This window comes from Miniopterus schreibersii (assembly GCF_964146895.1).
Source record: "Miniopterus schreibersii genome assembly, chromosome: 11".
NCBI lineage: Eukaryota > Metazoa > Chordata > Mammalia > Chiroptera > Miniopteridae > Miniopterus > Miniopterus schreibersii.
The window spans coordinates 3387403-3401268 of NC_138111.1; the positions used below are offsets into that span (position 1 = coordinate 3387403).

A 13866-nucleotide genomic window follows, 5' to 3' on the forward strand; every position below is an offset into this window, starting at 1 on the left:
AGGCCCTCCCCAGGCTGCTGCGCCAGTTGCCAGAGCCTGCTTGTCGCAGCCAGCACCTGTGAGACTTGGTCCCTGCACGGGCTTGGCTGGCCCGGCCCGTCTGGTCTGCGTGAAGGCGTTTATCCCTCTTCTGAGACTTTGCCATGGTTCCCGTGACTCCCCCTCCACCGACTCCTTGGTTAGGAGCCGGGAGGTCCAAATAGCCAGATCTCCCCGGGGAGCGGTCACCTCTGTCCCCGCTAACACTGGCTTTCCCACTCAATTACATTTTTTGCCCGCAGCTTGTCTGCCGTGTTTACAACCTGGCCTCCGACTCCAACAGCACCCTTTGCACAGAAAATAACAGAAAAGCAAAAGCATTTAAAGAGCGTCGCGAGGTTTGGTATGAAATGGTTTCTCCGTAGAGCTGCTCATGTCAGGCGTCTCCTGCTTCGTGTCCATGGAGATTGGTTCCCACCGCTTCCCTGGTGCCCTGGCCCGGCTGGCTGCCCCGCCCGGCACAGTTCCTCACCCCTCCAGCGAGGCTGTCCGACCTTCCGGCTGGCCTGCCTTTGCGTCTCTGCAGAGACGGGAGACCGCAGATATGATGGGCTTGGCTTCCCCGATTTCCTTGGCAGGGTCCCCCAGCATCCAGAGGGAGGGAGGAGGGGCCAGCAATGCTTGGCTTCTGGTCCGTGAAATAGAGGTGGCTGTAGGGCGCTCCTGGGAGAGGGCATGGGGAGCGTGAAGGGCCCAGGCCAGCCCCGGCACATGGCTGCCACTCAGTGAATGTCATGGTCATTGCATCTTCCCAGCCAGCAGTCCCAAGTGTGAAGTTCTGGTATGTGAAGCTGCTGTGAAACAATCATTGCTACCAACTGGGGACGTTTTCTAAGCATTTCATACACATTATCTCGCAGGATATTGGATGAGAGAGTAAAGACTCAGAGAGGTAAAGCCACTTTCTCACAGTCACACAGCTTCAAGGGGCAGAGCTGAGAACGAACCCAGGGCTTTCTGATCCAAAATCTAGTTTCCTTAACTGCTCCAGACTCCAGAAAAGGAGCTCCCAACTGGGGAGATGGGACTCCATGAGCCCCCCCTGAATTTGCATGCAAAATGTAGGCTGTTACATTTTTTTGGAGAAAGTCCTGAGGCTTTTCATCAGGGGTATATTTTTTAAAATAATATTCATGAAATGTCTAAAGAAACAGTCACTGCTTTCGATAATATCAAAGGTTGTCTTTGGTGTCATTCATTCTAACAGGTTAGAGGTGAGCTCAAACATCCTGAACAGTCTCCCTGGGATTAGGCCACTTCTTTGGACTGTGCGTTTCACTGTAAAGTCTGATCTCACAGGCAAGTGGAAACTCACAGACCAAGAGGATGGCAGAGGCCAGCCCTCCCGCCTGGCCTCACAGGCGCTGCCATCAGCTGTCAGATGCGGTGGGGTCGGGGTGAAACCCACTTCAAAGGCCAGGCTGGCTCCTGGAGTCCTCCCGCTCAGCCCTGACCGCCCCCAGCAGGAGCCGCGTGCCCCAGGCTCCTAACCGGTTAAGTGACTCCCGAGATCTTGAGCAGGGGGGTGGCGGAGGGAAGACAGGAGAGAGCTGTGCTGGCCACGGCTCGGCTTCGGGTTTATTTATCGTGCTCGCTGTCGGGAGGCCGCCCCGCAGCCGGCGCGGGCTGCGAACACACAGGCTGATTCATTAGTTCTGACCATCTGCTTCCCGGGTGGGGGCGGGGTGGGGCCAGCGGCCCGCAGGTTAGGGAGCGAGGCGGGCAGCCGGGTCGGAGCCCCTGTGCCCTGGCAGAACTGCCTGTGTCAGTCTTCTTGGTGACAGGCAGGCTGGCGAGGCGGGGGTCTGCGAGGGATCCCATGTCCCCCAGTGGGGACCACCGGGAGGCTGAGCCGGGTGAGGGAAGGTAAGGTGGGGGGACAAAGAAAGACCAGGGGAAAAAGATGAGGTGGGGTGACTCACAGCAGTTGGAGGTTGACAGGAAGGATATCAACACTCAATATGCGATATAGTAATATCAATCTACTTATTATATTAATTAATATGACAATCATAACTATAATTTAGCGAGTAGTTACTGAGGTCCAGGCTGTATATGGAGCCCTCACTAAGCTGCCCCAGATACGCACTCTAACAACCTCATGATGGGTGACGAGGGAACTGGCTATAAAGATTGAGTCAAGCAAGGAGGGCTTCCTGGAGGAGGCCTCTGAGCTCCGGGAGGAGGGAGAGTCGCTGTGGGAACACAGGCTCAGAGGTGACGGGGTACAGTGCCGCCAGGCAGAAGGCACAGCCTTCAGTGCTGTGTCGACGAGAGCTTTCCGGGTGGACAAGGGAACGGCGGCACCTGGGGACCGCGTGCCGAGACACTGGGCCGGCGGAGGAGGCCCCGGAGAGAACTCCTGGGAAATTACCAAACTCGCAATTCAGTCGCGCCCCCCGAGCCATGCCTCCCACTCTGACCCCCTTTGCCAACCTGGGATAAGGCGTGTTTTAGCTTGCTAGGGCCTGGGCGGCTTCAACAACAGATTTATTTTCTCTGGTTCTGGTGGCTTCAAGTCCAAGGTCAAGGTTGGTTTGACTCTCGAAGACCCAGACAGGGTTGGTTTCCTCTGAGGTCTCTCTTCTTGGCTTGCAGACGCTGAGGGAGCCCCCTCTTTCGCCTTTCCGTGTGGTCCTTCCTCTGCGCATACGCAGCCTGGTGTCTCAGTGTCCAAGTCTCCCCTTCTTACAAGGACGCCAGTCAGACTGGGCCCACCCTAAGGACCTCCTTTTAGCTTAATCCCTGATTTAAAGGCCCCCATCTCCAAGTACAGCCACACCGCGAGGTGCCGGGGTTGGGGCTTCAACAAGTGGATTTGGAGGGGACACAGTTTAGCCCCTAGCAAGGTGCCAGGGGCAATAGAAGACGGTGACTTGGGGCTGAGGAAAGAAGACAGTTGCTGGCGGAGGGGAGGGGAGGGGAGGACACTGACTTGGTTGCAAACTGTCCTCCTGCCCCCAGTGTCCAGCGTGAACTCTGGAAGCTGCTCACCGCTCTCCGCCCTCAGTGACACAGCAGAGCCCACCCTGCCTCTGGGCTCAAAGTGCCCATCCGCCGTGAGCTGGCCAAGTGGCTGGGGAGGGGACTGTACTCCACAGGCAGGCCTGCCCCCCTCCCCGAGCCCCAGCTGGAAGCCTTGTCCCTGCAGGCCATGGAGCCATCCCTATGGGGCCTCTCAGCCCCATCCCCCCCATTCAGGGTCCCCCGGCTGGAGCATGAGGAAGCTTAGACCTCCAGGGGCTAAACCGGGCCCCTCTTCTTGCCGTGTTGCATGTGAGGTCACCAGCATTTTGGGACACCCCTGAGGTCCAGGACAGGAGCAGGTGCATCCTTAGAAAACAGCCCACTCGCAAGGAGGCCTGGGCCAGCCCCACCCTGCCCTGGGCCTCAGTTTCCCCATGTGCTCAATGAGGGGGTGGACTCAGTAGTGAACCCCGAGGTCTGTGGGTCCCATGAGTCACAGGGCTGGCGAGGTGGGGTAGACAGTGGCAACACCGGGGCCAAGGACAGAGCTATTTTGATCAAGGATGGCTCTGTGGAACCTGCCTCAGTAAGCACAGGGCCAGCCTGCCCACCGAGGAGCCCTGGGTGGCCTGGGAACCTGCCTTCCTTTAGAAGGATCAAAGGTGATGTCCTGAGGCAGCTGCAGCGGCTCAGCCCCTCTGGAGGCGATGTGCCCCCCACGGCCCCCCCAGAGCTGAACGGCTCATTTTAGAGTGAGCAGCTTTAACTCAGATCCAAGCTGTTTGTCACCGAGCAAACAGGAGACCTGAAATATTCATCAAAAAAGCCGCAAGTGGTCTGGGCGCTGTGAGGGCCTTAGTGACAGGGTTTATTTTTTAATTACTAGACTTTAACTTTTAGAGCAGTTTTCGGTGCACAAAATTGAGCAGACAGTATAGAGAGCTCCTCATGTGCTGTGGCCCCCACAGGCCTCCCCTCTCATTAGCATCTGGCGTTAGCTGGTATGTTTGTTACAGTTGATGAACCTACACTGATACGTTATTATGAACTGAAGTCCGCCGTTCGCAGCAGGCTTCACTCTTGGCGTTGCAGCTCTTTGGGTTTGGACAAATGCCTGATGTCGTGTATCCACCACGACAGGTCACACAGAATCGCCCCACTGCCCTCAAACTCCCCTGTGCTCCACCTGCTCAGCCCACCGACCTTGGGCAGCCGCTGTGCTAGTGGCATTTCCAGGCTCTGGTGAGTTCACACCGTGGACAGACACAGGGATGGATTTGAACTGCCATGGAAGGGAGCCCCCGCTGCTCCCTGCCTCCCAGAGGTGGGAGGGAGGACAGTAAGCGAGTGGGGGCCATGCCCTGCATTGCTCACCAGCCCCCCCTCCGGGGCCTGCCCGGCACATGCCAAGGACCTAGAAATGACTCACCACAAAGATGCACCCCCTTGAGAGGAACCGTGGACACTCAGCACCCGCCAGTGTGCCTAGGTTCTGCACGAGGCAGGCACATGTGCTGTGCCAGGGACAGGCGTGACTGTCACGCTCTGCAGGGACAGGCCCGGGCGTGGCTCCCAGCTCTTTCCAGAGTGGGGGCCTTGGGCAAGGGCCACCGCCTTCCTGAGGCCAGGCTCCTTCATCCAGAGCACAGAGGTAACATCCTGAGTGTGGAGGTGGGATAGTGGATGGGAGAGAAATGAGCCTGTACATGAGATCGTGCGCCTGGCGCCGAGGGGCAGTTCAACAAACACCTGCAAACAAACGCGTGTGACTTTTCTCACAGCTGCACCTGTCGCAACTACTGATGATGTAGTTTAGAGGGTCAGGAAGACATCTTAGTGCAGGAAATGTTTACAGAGTTGAGGATGTGGGTAGGAATTTTCGAGACTGACAGTAGAAGGGCATGTCAAGGAGAGGGAATGCCATCCGCAAAGGCTCAGAGGCCCAGACAGGTGGGGTTCGGAGGACAGGCATGCTCAGGTGGGCTGAGCCCCGGGAGGTTAGGAACAGTGGCTCCAGCTGTCAGCCTCAAGGTATTAGAGTTGGAACTTTACCCCCCAGGCAATGGGGAGCCATGGGGGACACTGGAGCAGGTGGCTCACACCCGCCTCTCTTGATGGTCTGTATTTAGAGTAGGAACCAGTGTGTGTTTTCCTGGGCAGCCATAATGTCACATGCCTTTACAGGCTTTGGGGAAAGGGGTACAAGCGACCTACCCAGGGGGTGCTTCTTGGTGCCCAGACGTGGCACAGAACACAGGCTCTGCAACCTCGGGCCGACGCTCCCCAGGCCCTGAGAGCAGCAGCGCCCACCCCGGCCTCCCCCTCTCCCCCTGCAGGAGAACCCCTACCTGTGCAGCAACGAGTGTGATGCCTCCAACCCGGACCTGGCCCACCCGCCCCAGCTCATGTTCGACGAGGAAGACGAGGGGCTGGCCACGTACTGGCAGAGCGTCACGTGGAGCCGCTACCCCAGCCCGCTGGAGGCCAACATCACCCTTTCGTGGAACAAGAGCGTGGAGCTGACGGACGACGTGGTGATGACCTTCGAGTACGGCCGGCCCACCGTCATGGTCCTCGAGAAGTCGCTGGACAACGGGCGCACGTGGCAGCCCTACCAGTTCTACGCCGAGGACTGCGCCGAGGCCTTCGGGATGCCCGCGCGCCGCGCCCGCGACCTGCCCGCGTCGGGCGCGCACCGCGTGCTCTGCACCGAGGAGTACTCGCGCTGGGCGGGCTCCAAGAAGGAGAAGCACGTGCGCTTCGAGGTGCGGGACCGCTTCGCCATCTTCGCTGGCCCTGACCTGCGCAACATGGACAACCTCTACACGCGCCTGGAGAGCGCCAAGGGCCTCAAGGACTTCTTCACGCTCACCGACCTGCGCGTGCGGCTGCTGCGCCCCGCGCTGGGCGGCACCTACGTGCAGCGGGAGAACCTCTACAAGTACTTCTATGCCATCTCCAACATCGAGGTCATTGGCAGGTAAGACGCGCCGGGGGCCAGGATGTTACCTGGTTCCTGGGATAGTATCTGGTACCTGGGATGTGTCCTGACGTTGCCTGGGTTTCTCCATGGAGGGGGTGGCTGGTGGATGATAAACGTCCTCCCTCCGTAGGGCCCAGGCTGCTGCGAGCCACGGGCCTGGAGGCCTGGGGAGGATGAGTGAGCTGGGCACTGTGGGCAGGGCTCGGGCTGAAGCCCGGTGCTCGGGGTGCTCCGGGACCGTCCACCAAGGCACTGGCCGGGCGCTTGTGTTGTGCGTCCCCGAGACCACCCTCAGGCTCCATGATTTGCTCGAAGGGCCCACTGTGACAGTCACAGTTAGTTTACAACAAGGACAAGATACAGATGAAAACCGGCAACAGAACAGGTCCATAGGGCAGGTCCAGGGGACACCCGCGGGGGGTCCCCCGTTGTCTCCTCCCAGTGCAGATGGCGCTTGGTTCCCCAGCAGTGATGTGTGAGAACACACGCGGACCAGTGCCCACCAGGGGAGCCCGGCCCAGCCTGACATCCAGGGTTTTCACTGGGACTCGATCACGTAGGCATGGCTGCCTGCCCCCCCCCACCCCGACCGTGGTCACCAGTCCTCTGAGCGCGAGGTCAAGCTGATACTGGTGGCCCGAGGCCCCCACCATAAATCACATTATTAGCATAAACTGTCTGGCCTGGCCCCAGGCTCCAGGTAAACAAACACACTCCTCAGTTCCAAGGGCTCAGAGGTTCCCTCACAGGAGCCAGTCCAGGGCCAAACTTTCCTTTAAAAACTATAGGGTGTGAACAATCCAGACTTGCCGAGTTAATCCTGACAGCTTTGGAGAAGGGTATGTTTTGAGGACACTTTGTGGGGAGGTGACAGACCTTTGTGGGAGGTAAGAGCAGTCTTTCATTCCCGGGAACTGTTTAGACTGTGGATGAGTCAGTGGTTCCAGATAACGTGCTGGTCTGTAGGGGCCAGGACTTCACCCCGAGCTGCCCTGCCCTGCACTCGGGCGAGAGGCTTGGAGGCCACCCCACTGGGAGCCCAGGGGCAGCGGGTGTAATGCCCGGGGCAGCGCAGGCAATGCCATGCTTCTCTAAGTGTAGTCCCTGGACTGGCAACATCACTGGGAAACTTGCTAGAAATGCACATTCCCGGGCCCACGCCACACCTGGCTGCATCTGAACTCGGGTGGGCCTGGCAGTCCATGCTGCACATTCAAGTCTGGGAAACCCTGCTGTGACAGTTGGGAGTATGGACCCTGGAGCCAGACAGCCTGGGTTGGATCCCCAGCTCTACTATCGGCTGACTGTGAGGACAGGCCTTCTCTGTGCCTCAGTTTCCCCACCCATAGAATGGAGATAACAATCCTGCTTTTCTTACTGGATCGTGGTGAGAGTTAAACAAGTTAAAGTTGGTGGAACATTCTGAACAGTTATGTGCCTGGCACATACCACGGTCTCAAATTTTTAAAATTTTAGTTGTTGGATAAAATAAATAGAGGTCAGAGTAATAGCGTCAGAGAGCTGGGGCAGGCAGAGGAAGGCCCGAGTTGACACCCAGGGGTGTTGGGGCAATCAGGGCAGGAGTGTGACTTAGGCCAGGCAGGGCTGCCCCAGAGCCCAGGGGGACAGCACGCCTGGGCATCGGTCACAGCAGGCTCTAAACACTGCCTGTGGGTAACTTCCGACGAGTGGGACGGGCAGTTTGCCACATGGTGAGCATAGTAAAGCCTGTTTTTGTAAAATACGTAACGTGCCTCTGCGCATCCCTCGTATGTCTTGAGCACACACTGGAGCGCCGTCTGTTCTGGCACAGGGAGGCCTCGGAGACGGGAAGGGCTAGAAGCTTGTGCGCTAAGCGGTCGATTGCTGTGGCTGCTGCCGAGGGGGGCGGGCGGAGGCTGCGTGGGGCTTCCGTTTGCAGCTGTGTTTGCGTTCCATTTCACTTGGACTCCGCGTGTGGAGTCCAGGTGGGCCAGGCAAAGGCAAGCAGCCCACGAGGCGGGGCCAGGTTCAAGGCCAGCAGGTGAGCACGAAGCAGGTGCATGTGTAGGGCCTGCAGTTCTGACACCTTGACTTCTAACCCCCCCCAACCTGGGGCAGGAGAGTTTAAGTCAGGAAGGTTCTGGAAACTGGATACATGGCCACTGCTGTGGACGCCCGGGGTCAAGGATCAAGCTCCTGCGCCCGTTTCTCGAATGTGTGTCCAGGGTCTGGGTCTGGTCATCTCGGTGACCTCTGCCTGCCCCTGGATGCAGTGGTGTTGCTGGCTTGAGGCCCTCTCTCCGCCCCACTAGGCTTAGCAGCTCGGAGGTGGGAGCCAGATCCTCACGCCTTCTCGGGGCTTCGGCCCCTTTTTTACTTGCTTTGGGCTGCTACAGGGGGACCCTCATCTTCAGGAGTCTGATCAAGGGGCGCCTGCCACTTCATTAGGTGGCTCAGGCGGGGTCCTGAGGTCTGTGCAGGCTGGTTGGTGACAGTCAGGGCCTGTAGTGCCCCTAAACTCCTAGGAGGGACTCTGAGATGCTGACGTGGGACAGAGCATACCCAGGAAGGGCCAGAAGGCTGGAGGGGCAAGAAGGAGCCTCAGCTAATTCAGCCCTATTCAAATTCAGAGCACCTGCTGGTGCCCGGGGACCCGGGGGCTGTGAGCTGGGTTCCAGCCCTGCCCGCTGCGCCCCTTTGTGTGCCTCAGTTTCCCGTCTGTAACATGAGAACCAGGGCCTCCTGGAGCCTGCGTCTCCCTGGCAAGGTGGCAGGGCGGTCCCTGCCCAGCGCTCCCGGATCCCCTTGGCACCCAGCCTCTGTGGGTGGGAAGCATCAGCCCTAATGGTGCTGAAAGTAGGGCCATCAATTCACAGGTAGAGTAAGTACTCTTCAGGCGGCTGGTTGGCAGGAAAGCAGCAGCTCGGCTTATCGATTAATAGGTCTGGTTAGACGGTTCGGCACAGGGCTGTGACTGCCTCTGCTTTTCCTTTTCAAATTCCTGGTGGGAGAGCCCAGCTGGGCCAGAGAGACAGGATGGGGTGGCAAAGGTGGGCATGGGGCCCGTCCTGAGTGGGCACCTGACGACCCCCAGGGGCTTTCAGGCTCTGGGATCTCAGACTGAGCCTGTTCTGGCTCCTTGAGAATTTCACGAGCCAGAGAGACAGGCGCGTCCTCTGTCCTCTGTGGCCTGCCGACAGCAGCAGCTGGAATCTACTGAGCATCGGCTACTGCATCATTTTCTGCTGAGCAGAGCTAAGGCCTTCACATGCATTTTCTCATTTAATCCAGAGTCATTAGCCTCCCCCATGGTTATCGCATCCCCAAGCCCACAAGCTGAAGGTATGGCATTGAGCAAGCCGAACCTGATTCCCGCTCCATGCAGCTTTCTCCACAAATGAGACTGAGGTCAGGGAGTGTAAGGAAATCACACAGCTAAGCTAGACACCAGAAAGCCAAGATCCAGCTCAAACATGTCGAAGCTCAAGTCCATCGCTATGTGGGACCATGTCACCGGCCTTGTTCCCAAGTCCAAAGATCTCTGATACTATGGTTATCCCCTGCCCTGTCACTAATGTCATCTATTTCCAACTTCAAGGGGGTCCCAGCTGTGAGGAGGGGGCCAGAGACAGAGGGCAGAGGCACCTGGTTCCAGGGGGTGGGGGGCGGACCAGGGGGAAAAGCCCGGGACCTGGGGAATGAGGAACTAGTACAATCGTGGGTGAGAAGAGGGGCCAATGAGTTGCAGCCCCATAAGGCGGGGGCGCGAACAATCTCCAGCCACTAGAGCTCACTGCCCCCATGGCCTTAACCTGACTGAGCCTCATCGGCAAAGTGGAGATACAGTAATGACCTTGCCAGCTTGTGGTGAAAGGCCTTAGAAGAGTGTGTCTCAGTGTCCCATTCCTGTGGTGATGTGTCAGGAGAGGTGAGGGAGAGCGGCGTGGGAAGGAGGACATGACCACACTGACCCCCAGAAACCGCAGCTGGAAAGGAGTAGGGGAGCATGATTTTTTTGATTAGTGGGGATTATACACCCAAACGCCCAAAGGGGCCTGGAAGACAACATATGTGGGTAACATGGACCCATAGACGCAATAGGGAAGGGTGTGGTCTGTGGAGAAGTGGAGAGAGCAGGCCCCTCACAGGACAACAGACCAAATATTGCCAGATCTTTTGATGTTGTAAGAGAAGGCACATAGCAGATACATACATGCAACGTACTTCAAAATTCTTGGAAAACCTTGTGTAGGTCAAACAAAACACACCTGTAGTTCACAAGCTGCCTGAGATTTTCATGTCTTCTCGCAGCTGTGATTACAGCCACTGGACTGATAACATTCAGCAGGCACCAGCGGGGCAGGCACCCTGGGATCTGGGGCATGTGTAAAACAACCTTGGCAAGTTGGTCAACTCCGGGTCTGGGACAGAGAGGAGGGGTATTGGTCATCCTGTCCTCACCCCCAGGCCCCGCCCAGGGGCAAATTTTTCTGCCCAGAATATTTTTGGAGGTTCCAGGGAACCAGTCCAGCTGGGCCTTAGCCAGCCAGGGAAAGGAAAGAAAGAATGAGTTCCCCATTCCTGGAGGTATACAAGCCGAGCAGGGTGGTGTTTGTGGGGACAATGGGGAGAGGTCCTGTGCCCCATTCTGTGCAACAGTAACAAACATTGCTTAAGTAAACAGAAAGTATAGATACCGGCTTAAAATGTGGTGGGCGTCGGGTGCCAGGCATTGCAGCCCCGGCCCCCTTTACTCAGGAGGAGGCTGAGGTCCTCGTAGAGAGACGGGACCTGCTGGACCCCAGATGGCCGGGCACTCCTGATGCATCCGGCCCGGGCTGGCGGAGCCCCGCGGCTTCCCCAGAGTCTGCTGGGCCGGGCGCTCGTCCGAGTCCCTGCGCCGCTGACACCGCCTGGCTTGCTTCTCCCTCGACACCCCGCTTTCTTGCCTCCTTAACTTCCTCCTAAACATCCTGTTCCTATTGATCACCGGTAGCTGGAGATGGACGGAACTTAGGACCAGAACAGAAACCGCAGAGGGAGGACCTGGCCTCGGCGGGGAAGTTGGCGCAAGAAGGGAAGTGTGGGTGCTGTTCCCCTGCACCGATTCAGCTGTGACCCCTGTTGAGCTGGGGAGGGCAGGGCTTCCTCCTTCAGTGATATTAACTGTCATCTGCTGAGCAATTCTTAGGGTCCTCCCTGTGACACTCTGTCCCCAGTACACAGGTGAGGAAACTGAGGCTTGGAGGTTGAGAAATAGGTGAATGTGCCCATTAGGACGGGGAGGGCGTGGGGCAATGGGAAGCCTGTGTACCGTGGTGGGAATGCACCGTGGTGCAGCGCTGTGGGAGAAAGTTGGTGGTTCCTAAAAAACTAAACGGCTTTTAGTTTTTAGGATCCAGCAGTTGCAAAAGAATTGAAAGCAGGGATACGAACAGGTATGTGTACAGGCATGTTCATAGCAGCATCATTCACGACAGCCAAGGGTGGAAACAGCCCGGGTGTCCGCCGACACATGGCGGGTAAACAACACGTGGTCCACCCACCCGGTGGAATATTACTCAGCCTTGAAGAGGAAGGACATTCTGACACCTGCTGCTACAGCACAGTGAACCCTGAGGACAGGACGCTCAGTAAAATCAGCCAGTCACAGAAGGACATGCCGCACGTTTCCGCTGTATGAATGGTCCCTAGGGGTAATTACACTCATAGAAGCAGGGCGGACGCCGGGCCAGCCAGCCCTGCTTGTCTTCCCGGCTGCCTCTCTCACGCTCCGCCTCTGTGTGGGGCTCGCCCTGGGCCCTTCTCAGAAGCACAGCAGTCAGTCATGTTGGATCAGGGCCCTCCTACCGCAGGATCACCTCACCTTAATTTATATCTTAATCACATCTAAGGCCCTACTTCCACATAAGGTCACGATCTCAGGCACCAGGAGTTAGAACTTCAGTATATCTTTTTGGGGGACACAGTTCAACCTCTAACAGGCACCTACTACGTGCCCAGTGCAGCCAGGTGCTGCAGATCCAAAAGCCACCTGGTTACCGTCCAGTAGGGAAATGGGAATGAACACGCCTGTAGGAGTAAACAGATGAGTGAGGGTGCTGGGAAGGCAGCCCCCCGAAGGGGTTTGTGGGGGGCTAGGGGAACCAACCTGCCACCAGGACCCCGGTGGTCCGGGAAGGCCCTGGGAGGACGCAGGGTGAAGGTGAGCCCTGAGGGGCGAGAGAGCAGCTGGGGGCAGCAGGCGGGAAGGCTCCGGGTTCAGCCTTCAGCGCGGACGTGCTTTCTAAGGACTGCCTGCGGAGCGCCCCCGGCCTGCGAGCCCCGGCCGGGGAGGGTGCCGCTCTCGTCCTAAGTTCAGGGACAGCGTGGTGGGGTTTTAGGCAGGGAAGCAGCGTGATCTGATTTCTGATGCTTGGAAGTTTGAGTTGGGAGGGGACCCAGAGGGCAGCAGGGTGACCCGGCAGGTTCTTCCAAGACCTAAGCCTGCACTGGGTTCTGGTGGTGGACGGGGAGCCGATGGGGTGACTGGAGACGTTACCTAAAAGGGAGCAGGGAAATGGGGCGGAGCTGGTGGGGAGTGTGGGGAGGAGAGGGCTCCTGCTGGAAAGCGGGGGACACCTCAGCACGCTGGGTTGTGACGGAATAACCCGGAGCTGATGAGGCGGAGAGAGCAGAGAGGAGCAGCAGGGCGGCGCTGGAGCTAGCCGAGGGGACGGGGCACCCTCGCCATGCCAAGCGCAGGGTGTACACAGGCTAAGACTCGACATTTAGGGCAGAAGCTGGGCTTCTCACACTTCTGAGGGCCCCATGCCAGTCCTGGCTCCAGGGTCTCCCTAATGAGCCGGCAGCCCCAGGTGTCCGTGTCCGAGGGAAGCTGCGTCTGAATTCAGGTTCTTTCATTGGCCAGTTGATGGCCCAGGGCAAGTCCCTTCACGTTCCCAGCCTCAGCTTCCCCACCTGTGAATGGCACCCTACCTCTGTGAGGACTGTCTGAGAACTTGCAGGTTAGCTCAAGGCCCGACACGAGGCTGGCGCTCAGGGCTTGGGGGCTCCCATTATTTGTGGAGAATCAATACCGAGTCACCCGAACACAACCTCATTTCCAGGGTGCATCACCCCCTCGGAGGGCCCTCTCCGGCCCAGTCAAGTCTCCACATCTCATCTCCTGACTGGCTCGCAGCCCCTCTGCCCCCTTCATCAGTCGGCGGGTGTGCAGGAAAGAGAAGCTCGTTTTAGTGTTAGATGTAGCCAGAGTGACTTCGGAAGAGGGTTACTGCCCACGCATATCGGGGTGGAGACTCCACAGCCCTGCGCCGTGAGGGTGAGCCGGGAGGATCTGGCACTGGGCCTCTGGCTGCTGGGCCTGGAACAGGCTCCGGGACCCACCTCCTGGGTCTGGGACCCACCTCCCAGCTCTGAGACTTGCAGGACTTCATTAACTCTAGTTGGGGCTAATGAGACGGGGGCAGGACAGTCAGGGCTGGAGAGGGGCCAGCAGAGAGGGGCAGAGGCAAATCAATCCCAGACAGCTTTGCAGGCCTTGCTCTGGCCTGTTTTAGATTCACAGATGCTCCCTTATATGTGCCCCCTTCAGGCCACACACATGTACCTGCCCTACCCACATGCACGACTCCACTTCCACGAGCATCAGTCATGGACAGGTCACACACTGTGCCACTGTGCACCCTGCCCCCAGATCCAGCCCACAGGATGCAGAGGCCTCCACAGGAGCCCAGGTCAGCCAGGGCCTTGACCTTGGGGAATCTCGCTGTTTCTCTGCCATTGGAGTTGCCCATTCAGTGCCTGGGACCCCGGAGGCCTGGTTCCACCTGTGGGGAAATGCCCCAACTCTGGTTCCTTCACATCCCTCCCACCCCATCTCTCGGCCTGAG

General features: G+C 58.2%; 1 protein-coding gene across 9 annotated transcripts in view; it reads left to right on the plus strand.

Moving 5' to 3' along the window:
• The window catches only part of NTNG2 (netrin G2), a 55127-nt gene that overhangs the window by 21690 nt on the left and 19571 nt on the right, over positions 1-13866 (plus strand). For all 9 annotated transcript variants that reach the window (XM_081151516.1, XM_081151523.1, XM_081151522.1 and 6 more), the window contains one exon: positions 5343-5986. In XM_081151516.1, the coding sequence (XP_081007642.1) occupies positions 5343-5986 (644 nt within the window). The remainder of the gene's footprint in view (positions 1-5342; positions 5987-13866) is intronic.